Source organism: Mustela nigripes, chromosome 18 (assembly GCF_022355385.1).
Source record: "Mustela nigripes isolate SB6536 chromosome 18, MUSNIG.SB6536, whole genome shotgun sequence".
Taxonomy (NCBI): domain Eukaryota; kingdom Metazoa; phylum Chordata; class Mammalia; order Carnivora; family Mustelidae; genus Mustela; species Mustela nigripes.
In genome coordinates this window covers 13,973,541-13,986,059 of record NC_081574.1, presented here as the reverse complement: position 1 = coordinate 13,986,059, position 12,519 = coordinate 13,973,541, and the positions used below count along the sequence as shown (strand labels likewise).

Genomic DNA, 12,519 nt, shown 5'->3' with positions numbered 1-12,519 from the left:
CGTTCATGAGAGTGTAAAAGATATTGAAATACCAAGAGAGGTGACCTTTTGTGAGCGCATTCATGTTCTCCTGGGAAATAAAGAATAAAGTCATTCACCACCACGTGTAACATTCCTCACTTCCACTGGCCTGATGAAAGGAATCAACACAGGTAGTTTCAAATTAAAACACAGTTGGAGTTAGCTGGCTGGAAATGGACCTCGGCAAAGAGGGCCAAGGAGGCAACAGGATGCTGTTTTATTAAGATTTGCGTACGATTAGAGCTCGGTCCATCATCTCCCACCCCCATTACTCGGATTGCCGGGACAAGCCCTGGGCATATATAATGCAATGCTGGGGGATGGCGGGAAAGAGGATTCTCTTGCAAAATGAGCACTGTGCCCGCATATCCCACATACGGGGAAGCACATGACTCCAATAAGCAGAAAGGGCAAAGGTTATATCTAACGATTTCTGCGTGAGTGCTCGGAAGTCCTGTGATGGCTCATTAAGGAGGCACCGCGGGGCCCAATGCTGTGATGGAAGTGGGGACCAGAAGGACCCGTTACAGACGGGAAGGGAGGTCATGTTACTCGCCGGGGACACAGCTGGTTGGTGGCAGGCCCAGATTAGAACCTCGAGTGTCCATGCTCTCTTCCCAGAAAACTCTCACGTCTCTTAAAATAACAGAACATAAGGAACTGGGACACGCCATCAGCTGTGCCCCAGAATTCGTATCTATAAAATGAAAACAAATAAGCTCATCAAAAGTGGTGGGCTGGTCATTCCTCCCCACCAATGGCATTAGTGAGACGGGCAGACAAACCTGATCTCAATTTTCTTAAAACGTGTCTATTTGGGCCTTTCTGATGACTCTGTCTTTCCAAATCCTTTAAAGCCATAATATTAAAACTGTCTGCTTTCCTATTCTTTAAAATGCCAAGTATCCGTCTGCAAGAGCCATGACTTTGGAAGTATCTCCCGTTAAGCAACCCCGTTTTATGAACATGCCCTGGAGAACCAGTCTCATGGAAAAACTACTTTCCAAACCGGATCTACAGAATGCCCCTGAACTTGCTGGCATTACACATGGAACAGCCAGGGCTAGGGGAGAGGGCAGTGAAGAAAATGGAGTCAGGAGCCTGATTTGTGTGAAGAGGTCACTGGCCACACCACTAACAGACACGGCTCTAAACAGTTTCACCAACAAAAGCTCTGGCCCCTTGAAAATTATCCCATGGAGGTCTGGGATCATGTTTTCATATGTAAAGCACTAGGAATTATACAGCTATTTCCCTCTTAGGGGAGGGAGGTTTACTTTTATCTCTAGTTAATTGCTATAGTCATTTCTAGTTTTAGAAAATGCAGAAGAATGATCCCACCTCCATTTGATCTAACCTCTTTTCTTCTTCAGAGAATGCAATGCACATTGAGTTATTCATTTTGATTTGAACAAAAGGCAAGATTTTCCCCCCTTCTGTCCAGAAACTACCAATGGGAAATTAATATTCAAGATGAACAATGAGTTCATCCCATGGCCCCGGGACTTGCTGGTTGCCAGGAGGAGGCCTGTGAATTCTTAGGATTATTTTAGATTTGGTAGCATGAATTGGGAGCTTACATAGTCATAAAAGCTGCGGTTTTCAAGATTTAAAGTTTCAGAATTCTCTATTGAACTGTGCTTCTACAGGATCTCTTTTTAAGTTTTATATGCGCCTATCCGAACCTCTTGAGTTTTCATGTAGTTTATCCTGAAGCTATATGAAAAAGCCCAGGCTAAATGTCAAGCCTATTGCTATAAATCACATTTCAAACTGGTAATTACTTATGAGTGGAGAGAGGGCTGTTTGAAATGGTGCTGTCTCATTAGAAAGCTATTATGGAACGCCTGCAATTCTGCCTTAATAAACAGAGTGAAACTTCCAGTATCTACTGCATGACAGGTACGCCAGACCAAAACAACAGCTATTAACACTTCCAAGGATCTCTCTCTCTCTTTCTCCTTTTCTAAAGCTAAAAATTAATTAATTAATTAATTAATTTCCCCCCATATTTTCTAGGAGTATTTGTTGGGGTGAGGGATGGATTTCTAAAAAGAGTCTCAGCTGAAGTTATTTTAAGTTCCTTAAGTAACTGGGTAACTTATCTTGTCCTTTGAACTCAGTAACAAAAAAACCCTTCTTAGTGAAAATGAACTGTGATAATACCAGTCATCATCATCCCAAATGACTGGACAAACAGAAAGAAGAAATATGAAAAGACTCATGGGTTTCTCATCCGCTTCATTTTCTATTCCATTTTATGTGACAAAGGCTCTGTTTGTATCCAGAGTCACTAACTTGATACAAGTGGATTTCCTTTACATTTCTTAAGAGGAGAAACTTCCTGTAAATGATCTCTGCATGTTTCAATATACCCTCTATTCCTATCAGGCCTCAGATTTGGAAAAGAGCCATATTTGAAAAGGAAATTGATAAGATACCCCCCCCCACACACACAAAAGATGCACATGACTGATTTCATCCATTCTCCCAGTGTTTATTGTAAGTGTCTGTCTTAATATTACTATCTTACTATTGCCCTCCATTAGCACTAATACCTTGTATTCTATGTTCTAGCTAACATTTATAATGATGCATGAATGATAGCTTTCCATCCCTGGGAAAAACCATATTATATCCAACCCTATAGCCCCATGAGAATCTAGCAAGGCACTCTGCTCTTAGGGGACACTCCAGAAAATGCTGAATGAATGACAGCTCTTCTTGCCCCATCTCTCCTGTTTCTTTTCTCCGTGGGTACCTAACATTCAATCTGCATAGAAAACCACCAACCTGAAACAGCTCATCTGTCAATATCACTCTAAGACCAGCTTACCATTTGCAGGTCAAGAAATGAAAGAAAAGAGAATCAAATAAAATTAAGAGTTTCTTCCCCAAGCCCTCAAAAAGACCCTGCAGAGAAGTACTTTAGCAAATAATGAAAATGTGCTGGTAATGAACTAAGCCAAAGACAGATTAAAAACAGGCTCCATGGGAATATGCCTGAAATTGTTAAAGAACTCACAGGGTTGTTGAAGAAATTATGGCCACCTGCCCTCCTAGAGCCTAACACCTGGGGTCAGTACTGATTGCTGAAGAGGGATTCAAAAAGAGGGGAGCCATTCAGTGTGGAATGAAGACATTCAAACCCAACCATTTGAAACCTGGGATTATCTAAACACTCCGTGCAGACATGCGTTTATGTACATATGTGTTTTGCGGTTAGATTTCGACTTAGGTGTGTTTCAAAATTTACTATCCCACGTCTGAAGAATGTAGCAACCACAGCAGTGTTTAACTGAAATTACTAAAGTATCAACTGTCCTTGTCACTTTGCAAATCTGGCTTTTCATGAAAGAGAAAAATCAAGGGAATCTTATTGCCCAAATAGTACAACATCCTTCTGTTGCCAGATTTTGCAATAAAAAAGATGGTTATTTTATTTAGGTTTTATATTTATGGAAATGTGGTTACATGACATTTTTAAAGCATGAGATCCAGGCCCCAGCTTAAAAAAACAAACAACAACAACAAAACTTGCTGTTTTAGGGGAAAGATAGCAGAGCTACACTGTGAATACCAACCACAAGCTTAAAGCAATCTTGCCAGTTAGGACAGGGCTCAGAATGACTCCGACTAGTGTGTGGTTTCAAATACAGCCTCAGCTCTTCCATCACATCACCTTCGGCAGAAAATGAATTCTTTCGAAATGAAGAAGGAACAGAAATTGATGTCTTCTACATCACTGCGTACAAGTGGTCGGCAATCCGTAAGGAGAAAACAAGGAAGGAGTTGCAGGATTTTCCTCCCTCAGCATTTCCTCCAGTACCCTAGCCCTTGGGTTCCCAAGTCACAACCAAAGCCATTCCGTCGTGCTGCCTAAAGGAACCGACTCCTTCCAAAACGCTTTTAACAGCACTGCGTTTTACTCTATCAGCCCTTTCCTGCAGCCCTCGCTCCCGTGTACCGTTGTGTTCGTCCTTCCTGCCTGATTGCAAACACAGCCTCCATGCTTTCCATACAGCCTAATTCAAAGCCACACATGTTAGATCCACACCGAATCATGGGAGCGTTCCATCCGCATGCACACCATGACCCCACGGAATGCATTCAATGAGCGCCAACGGAGTTCTCCGCGTGCACCTCGGATGAGCCTGCGGCGTCCGTGGGGGCTCTTCCCCGACTCAGGCCATCCAGAACCGTGCACGGAACCTGTTCCCTTTTAAGAAGCCGGGGCTGCTGAAATGCCCACTAGGATAACTGGCCACAAGGCAGGAGCCGGCAGCTCGGTCCTGCAGGCGGCCACAAAAGCTGCCGCGCCAGAAGCTTGCTGTCATTTATCTCCGGCAGCCCAAACGCCCGGCACGGCCCCCTCCCTCATTTTACCTAACTAATAGCTCTCCAACCCCATATTGAGAGGGCCTGCTGTGGATCTTGCCGAGGTACAAAATGGTGGATGGGAGCTAATTTTTCCCTGCTTTCCCCATAACTTAGCGCATCCATCACCGGCCGGCCTCCCACCTAAGCACCCCGGCAGCGGCGGCGCACCGAGCGCGCCCCGCGGACCCGGCCCGGGGGAGGGGGGGACGGAAACGCGGGTACCCACCTGATGTCATGTAGCCCCGCGAAGCCTGGGGCGCGAAGGCCGCGGGGAAGCGCTTGTGCAGGCGGTAGTCCTTCTCGCTGCGGGACCTCATGCGGTCCGAGGCCCGGTCCGAGAAATCCGAGCTAGGCCAGGCTCGCCGCAAGGTTGTGCTCCGGGTCTTCTTCATGGTGGGGAGCGCGCGACCTGCCGCCCCGATCCCGGGGGCCTCAGCGCCGGGGCGCAGCGCGCTGCTTCATCCGTCTACGCCGGGCACGACCCGGGCGGACTCTGCGCACATTTTCCCAGCCCCTCCTCGTCGGCGTCTACACCGCCAGCGGCGGGTCCGGCCCTCCCCACGCCCCCACACACCCCCACGGCGAAGGCTCCGATTTTACACACGTCCCACAATGCATTACACTTCATTTGCAATCCGCCCGGCTTATAGCTTCCAGATTCCTGGGGGGAAAGGCACGTTAGGAGGCTCCCCGGCCAGGAGGAGGCGGGGAGGGGGCGGGCGGGGTGGGGGCGCCGAGACTTGCAGCGTGAAAGCAATGGGAGCGCAGACAATGGCCCGATTCAGCGCAGGAGTGCTTAGCCAACTGTGAGCCACGGCACAAAAGACCCAAACAAATGAGGAAGCCGAGGCCTCCGGGGCTGACCCGGGATCGGGCGCCCGGGAAGCCGGAGGGGCGGCGGCAGGCCCTCGGCACCCGGCGGCTCAGAGCGAGGCGTGGGGCTGACAGGGTCCAGGTCGTGTCCCCCAGGGCCTTTCGGCCGCGCGGCCCGCAGTCCCGGGCGCAGGCTGGCTCTGCCTCCCCTGCAGTCCTCGGGAGGCAGTCTTCATTACAGAGGCTCGGATGGGGGGCGCGTGTGCACGGGGAGCCGAGCCGGCTCTGCAGACAGCAGCTGCGGCAGGCGGGCTCCTGCGGCGTCCAGGAAGAGCCCGAGTCGTCCTCGCAACTGCAGCGCCTCGTCAATCTTCCTCCTTGCGAGGCTCAGGGTGGTGTGCGTGCGTGCGTGTGTGTGTGTGTGTGTGTGTGCGCGCGCGCGCTCGCGCGCCGACACGCATGTGCCCCCCTACACATGCATGCTCCTACTTACTGGCCGAGGGGGCGTCGGGAGCCATGGCTGCCAACGAGGCCGTGCCTGCCGATCCACACCCGCACGGTGGCACCGCCGCTCGGTCGCGAGCGCGCAGAACGGCTCTTGAAGGGCAGGAAGCAGGGCAGCCGCCCAGTCTCATGCTAATCACCGAGCTGCCTTAAGTTAGAGCACCGATCGCGGCAGGCTTCTCTTTTTCATGTAAAACAGTCTGCGGCGGCGCGGGGGCCGCGGGCCGGTGCCCCGGCCTGGAGTCAGCGCTTGGATATTTACATATTTTTAGGATGCTCCCTCCCCCTCGCGGAGAGCGCGAGAACCCCCTCGGTGGGAACCGGGAGGTCTGCGGTGCCCTGCCTGCCCCACCTGCGCCAACCCCGAGGCGGGCAAGAGCCGGAGGAGGGGGCGCCACCGGGAGCCCCTGCGACAGCCGCAAACGCCGGGGCACCTGGTCCACGCCGCCTGGGAGACGCAGAGGGGGCGGCCTCCGGCTCTTCCTCTCTCGCCCTCGATCCCCCGTGTGAGTCACCAGCCGCCCGCTAACCTGCATTCAGGTTCTTTACACCGCCCGGCTCTGCACAGCTGCTTCGGGTCCAGCAACCAATCACTAAAGGACAACAATGCGCGCGAGGGGGGGGGGGGGGGGGGGGGGATGCGCCGCCCCGGCCGAGGCGCGGGGCCCGGGACGCGGAGGTCACGCCGAGTTAAAGGCGCGCGGTCACAATGCTGCGAACCCCGACGACGCTGGGCCGCTGCCGTTTTTTGTTTTTGTTTTCAAAACGCTCATACCCCCGTTTGGGTTTCCAAAAATGCCCGGGCGTGATAAGCAGCACAAATAAACCTGATTTTTCTTTTCCAGCATTGTTTCATTTAAATTTTTTTTGCGTTTAAAAAAAAAATCACTAACGATGCAACGTTCAAAATCATTTTTTTTTTTAAATGCTGTAGTTTCGTAGACACAGCTGCCAAGGTGCAGAGACAAGGATATGAAATCTTTACGGGGCTATGATCTTATCAGGCTGATACAGCAAAACAAAAACAAAAACAAAAGCAAAACCCAGAAAAACAGCAGGCTCTAAGGATCTAAATGGTTAAAACTCAAGAGTTCTAACGCAATTCGATGCTATTCCGAGGTTTGAATGGGAGGGGGGCGCTGCAAGGTTCTTGAAGAACTATGCGGAGGGGGCGGGGCTTAAGCCACAAGCATTAGATAATCTAGAACTAGAGCTTCCATTCAGTGTCTTAAGGCTGCGCTCTGTCACCTGGAGCCAGCGGAACTAATCCATCTCTTGGATGCTGGAAGGTAAACAGACAAGCTAACAAATAAAATCACTAAGTATCATACGGAACTTATATTTACACCTAACAAAATTGACTACTATCTGTAAGACAATCAGCTAACGGTCAGTGGCACTTTTAAAAAGTTAGGAAAGCCTAGCCCCCCAAAAAGGCACATTTTGCTAAAATGTCTTCTTTACTGTGAGAACAGAAAGGCTACAGCATTAGAAGCTATAGAAGGCTAAATGAGTCCAGAAACATAGAGGTAATATAAAATAATTGTATTAATGACTGCTTGAGATACTGACATTTAGATAGCTCAATCCAATTCAACATACAATTACTCAGTACCTCCCATGAGCCAAAAGTGGTGATATGAATGATTATTACAGTTATGACTGAAGGCTAATGGTGATTGCTGTGGCACTGTGGTATTTACTCTTTCAGCAAAGAATTACTGACTGTCTAGAATATGCCAGCACTGTGATGCATGCTGGACAAACAGAACACCACACACAGCCCCACACAACTAATGGTCTCGGTAGTAAGTATAGAAATGCACAAAGTGTAACACTTTCTACGAAGAAGAAGAAAACCCTCCATTTAAAAAAATGACAGTTCATCTGAGGCTGGGTTGAGGAGTCACCCAAGCAAAGAGTAGGGAAAACCGTGCTACAGAAAGTGGGAATAGTAGCACATGCAAAGGACCTGAGGTAGGAAAGAAGTGTAGCTTCTGTTGGAAGAAGTTAAAGAAGGCCAGTGTGGCTGGAACTGGAGCATAAGAGAAAGGCGTGTGATGAGGTCATGGAGGAAGGCGAGAGCCAGATCATGTAAGGACTTGCATTAAGGGCTTTGTATTCTATCCCAAGTGCAGTGTGCACTGCTGAAGGGTTTTAAGCAAAGAAGCAAGGGATAGTTTTAGAATTTCTATATAGAAGGGGCTCAGCAGAGGGAATCTGTTTGAAGGAAAGGGTCAGCCAGGAATTTGCTGGAGAACAAGCTTGAATTGTCCTTGATCTAAAACTGAGAAAATACTCAGTGTGTATGAAAAAACTGGGGTGAGTCGATGGAGATTTGGGGAGGAGAGCTACACTCAGCCACCTCTGAATGCTGGCCTTGCAGGGGAGTGGCATTGTCTAGCGCCCATAAACAGAGTACCGCTGAAGGCAAGGTCAAAGACCCAGACACAGAAGAATCAGAACAGGGTTGGAGCAGCTGAATGGGGTCAGATGGTCAAGTAGGCGAGGTAGGGACAGTTGTGTAATTTATCCATCCAAATCAGACGACAACATCAAAAAAGGTTATGAAGTAAAGGCTTGAATCTAGCAAATAGCATATTATGAAACTGATCTTGTCTGAAAAAAAGTGGACGTGGAATCCTGTTATCGTAGTCACTGCTAAAATCAGGCTCAGTGTGTCCACTGTCCCATGGAAACATTCACTCTGGTCATATGCGATCTGTAGGTCCCGCATCCCACCAATTTCAAGTCTCTTAACCTACATAACCTACATGAGACGATCATGTATCTGGGTTATGAACTGGGTTAGGAACCTCACAGAAGCTCAGTTACATAATCCAGTATTCAGTACTCGAAAGTTTAGAAATAAATGGAGAAATGATAAAGCAAACCAGGTTTACAGTATTAGTGTTTTTTAAAATCAGGCTTAAGAATCATTTGTACACTTGGTATTTACATATCAGATTAGAGACTATCAGATTATAGACATATATTAGATACACATTTGCTTTGCAATTCTAATCCAAATGTACACTTAATTTTAGACTTGTAACTTTAAGTTGAAAGGTATCAAGAATTCTGACTTTGAAGTTCTCATTTAAAACTTCAGCTTATTAGGTTTTTAAGAGTTTAGTGAACTTAAGAGTTATAAGAATATAAACTCCATGAAGGCAAATAATTTTTCTGTTTTATTCATTGCTGCTCACTGTTCTGTTTTGTTCATTGCTGCATCTCCAGTGGCTAGAACCACTTGGCATGTATTAGATGACTAATGAAGCCAGAGTTAGTAGTCTGGAAGATTTTGTTTGAAATCTTCCCAGTCATACATACTAATAGCTTTTTAAAAATTCAATATACCAAATTTATAAATGCAACTTAAGTTTTTTTTTTAAGATTTTATTTATTTATTTGACAGACAGAGATCACAAGTAGGCAGAGAGGCAGGCAGAGGGAGAGGAGGAACCAGGCTGCTTGCAGAACAGAGAGCCCAATGCAGAGCTTGATCCCAGGACCCCGGGATCATGACTTGAGCTGAAGGCAGAGGCTTTAACCCACTGAGCCACCCAGGTGCCCTGCAACTTAAGTTTTTAAGGGAATGTGCTTAACTGTGTTTCTAAATGGAACTAATCCTTGAGTAGAGGGACTTTAGTCTAAATTTGAATTAATCAAATGTTTTTCAAAGTTCCCCCAAGAGTTACAGTTTTTATTTTATTTTATTCTTTTAAATTTACAAACGCAGCTCACTGAATCTAAAAACCTCAGCACATTTTTATTTTTTCAATGTGTATCTCTAGTAAAAGAAAATCCGATTTTTGAATTTGCACCTCTAGCACACTGAACCTTACAGACCTAAATATCTGTAAACAATCCTTGCTGTGCACAGAAAGCCCCCCTCAGAAGTAGAAAGCCCATACTGACTACAGACTGAACATGGGATAGAACGGGGAGAAACTGAATCACTGGAGTAAAGGCTGATATGAGTGAAATAAACATCAATATAAACATAAGGGGTAACAGGTCTAAGCCTTGACCCTGTAGCCTAGAAGAGACAAATTTCAGACCGGGACTTCCTAAGCACACAGTATCCTGGGATGCAGGGGTGCGAACTCATAGAACACTGACAACTCCCACTGGCATATTCGACTCCTCAACCTGTGACTCCTCAATGGAACATCCATTGAAGCTGCAGCCAAAGTTGCCTGTGGCCTCATTTTTCTGCCCAAGTATGAGTGGAATGGTAAGAGATCTAAGTGTGCAGAAAGGAAAGCATCATCACACTGTTATGTGATATGTGCCTGGAACTTTGTGATTAAAGTATCTGTCAAACAAAAATCAGAATTCTTTAAATTTTTTCATTTTTTATTTTGATCTTTTTATTTTATTTTTTTAGAGAGAGAGATAGTAGAAGGAGAGACCGAATCTCAAGCAGGCTCCGTGGCCAGCGCAGAACCCAACACAGGGCTCCATCTCACGACCCTGAGATCATGACCTGAGCTGAAATCAAGAGTCAGATGCTTAACCGACTCAGCCACCCAGGCACTCCTAAAATTCCGAATTCTAAGTCTGATAGTAATTTCTCTTTCTGCTTCTTCCAAAAACATGATTTGCAGATGATATTAATAGGTTACTTTGACTAATGAGCTGATTAGTAAAAAAATAAAATAAAATAAAAGACCCTTGAAGTCAGGCAGTTGTGTGGTTGAGGTTGTAAATCTGGAAAAGAGCATGCCCCTGAAGGACTAGAGCTATTTAGCTATTTCAGAGGCTTGTGAGATGGGAAATTGGGGGAATGTCTTATGGGACACATATCTACACTCCTACATCCCTATATACACATGTTTGCGCATCCGTAGGGCCCCGGACATGCTGGCCTCCGAAGGCGGCTAACTAAGATAGCTGACCAAGGCTCTAACCCCAGGGCACTTGTGCCCACATGTTGTCTTCCTTAATCCAGGCTCCAAACTGCTAGTTACCATTTTAACAGAAAGCTCCAGCACGTATGGTCTTTCTTAGTAGATGCTAGACAGGTGGTGGCTGAAACAGCCCAAGACGTGGTAAATCCACAGAAGAAAACACATTTCCTTGTCACTTGCCATTCACTCCCGCCAGGGCCATAATGAGTAGTGGTTGTCAGCAAGTGCCACCCTCAAAGATAGTGACGTACAGAGATGGAGAGATTGACCAAGGAGAAGTAACCAAGAGGGGCCTGAGTTTGGGAGGCCTGCTGACGGAGGGCACTGGCACCACTGTGATGCGGCGCATGTCTCAATGCCAGACTGATGGCAGCGGAGTAACGCAGGGTGGCACAGCGCAGGGATGCCCAGTATACGTGCATTCCCTGGGACAAGTTAGTCTTTGAGTTCCATTTGTTTTGTCACTTGTGATGGTAACAATATCTCTCTCAAATCTCGTAGAGAGGATGTGAGGTTCACTACTAACAAGTAGAAAGCATCAGTAAAAGCTAGGCAATGTTATTACCATTGAACACCAAGGGAGGGAAGCATTTTAAAAACTTGAATCCTTTCTAGATCCTTTTGTTCATCTGTGAACCCTGCTTTGTATCAGATTAACAGAACAGACTGGATTCCCGTGGGGGCCAAGGTTGCAAGCAGTGAGGACGCTGATGCGGTGGGTGTTGCTGAGTTGCAGAGTTGAAATACACAGCATCCGCTCAGGGGGTCACAAACCAAGAAAGACGAAAACGACACCCAGTCCGGCTAGAGCCTACTCAGGAGCTGAAGCATTCACCGCCTCACACACCTGGATTCAAGTGTTAAAGTCACTGGGATCAAGAAGAGAGTCCAGAGAAGGTGGAAACAGCCTGAGTGTCCATCAATGAATGGGCAAACAGAAGGTGGGCTGCCCAGACCATGGAAGGGTGCTCAGCCTTAAAGAAGAAGGCCTTCTGACACGGGCCACACCGTGGGTGAACCGTGAAGACATGAAGCAAAGTGAAAAGATGCCAGACGCAAAAGGACCGTATGGTTCCCCTTAAATGGGGTAGTACCGAGTGTAGACAAACCCACAGTCACAGAACAATCGTGGTCACCAGGGCCGAGGGAGAGTGGGGAAGGGGGCTTAGAGATGAGCGAGGAGAGTTTGCATTTGGGAAGACGAGCAGGTTCTGGAGGTTGATGGTTGCCCAACAATGGAAATGGGCTTCATGCCACTATCTCAGACATCATCGAAATGGTAACTGGTTTTTTTTAATGTGTGTTTCATCAAAATGGTAAGAAGAAGAAGAATGGAGGACATGAAACAAAGCCACCCTCAAGAAGTGGTTTTGTGCATGCACTGTCGCCAGGAGGGTGAGCTAGTGCCGACTGGTCATTTGACCTGCCCACAGTGGTTGCACACCTCTTCTCCCTCATCACCCGTGAAAACACAGGCTAACGTCAGGGAGGCCAGGAGCATGGAACACGCTCAGAAGCAAATCAGCCGGGCCAGGCGCCACCCAGCTATTAGTGGGAAACGGGTCCTTCAAGGACGCATCTGAATTTGGAAAGATCAAGAGAACACATTTTTTAAGATTCCTTTTAGGTTTACAGACACTGGAGTTTTTGCTCCTTAAATGTGTATTAGGAAGGAAGGGAGGAAGAGAAGGAGGAATATTAATGAACACTCCATTCTAACACTCCATTCCTACCAACTGGAAAAGTAGCCTGAGCAACAACACGGAGTTGGAAACCAACAGAGGAAGCTGATGGTCTCATCCACCTGAAAGAAGGGAGATGTACCCAAGAGTAAGCAACAGGGATAGAGAGGTTTTGCAGGACAGTTGGTGGAGGGAGCGCTTAA

General features: G+C 47.2%; 1 protein-coding gene across 6 annotated transcripts in view; it reads right to left on the bottom strand.

Annotated features, from left to right (window-relative positions):
- The window catches only part of STOX2 (storkhead box 2), a 210,246-nt gene that overhangs the window by 102,784 nt on the left and 94,943 nt on the right, over positions 1 to 12,519 (bottom strand). The window contains exon 1 of one of the 6 annotated variants that reach the window (XM_059384450.1): positions 4,628 to 6,299. The exons of the other annotated variants lie outside the window; for them this stretch is intronic. Coding sequence (XP_059240433.1) covers positions 4,628 to 4,793 — 166 coding nt within the window. The 5' untranslated portion in view covers positions 4,794 to 6,299. Of the gene's footprint in view, positions 1 to 4,627; positions 6,300 to 12,519 lie in introns of those variants that run through there. 6 annotated transcript variants of the gene reach the window in all.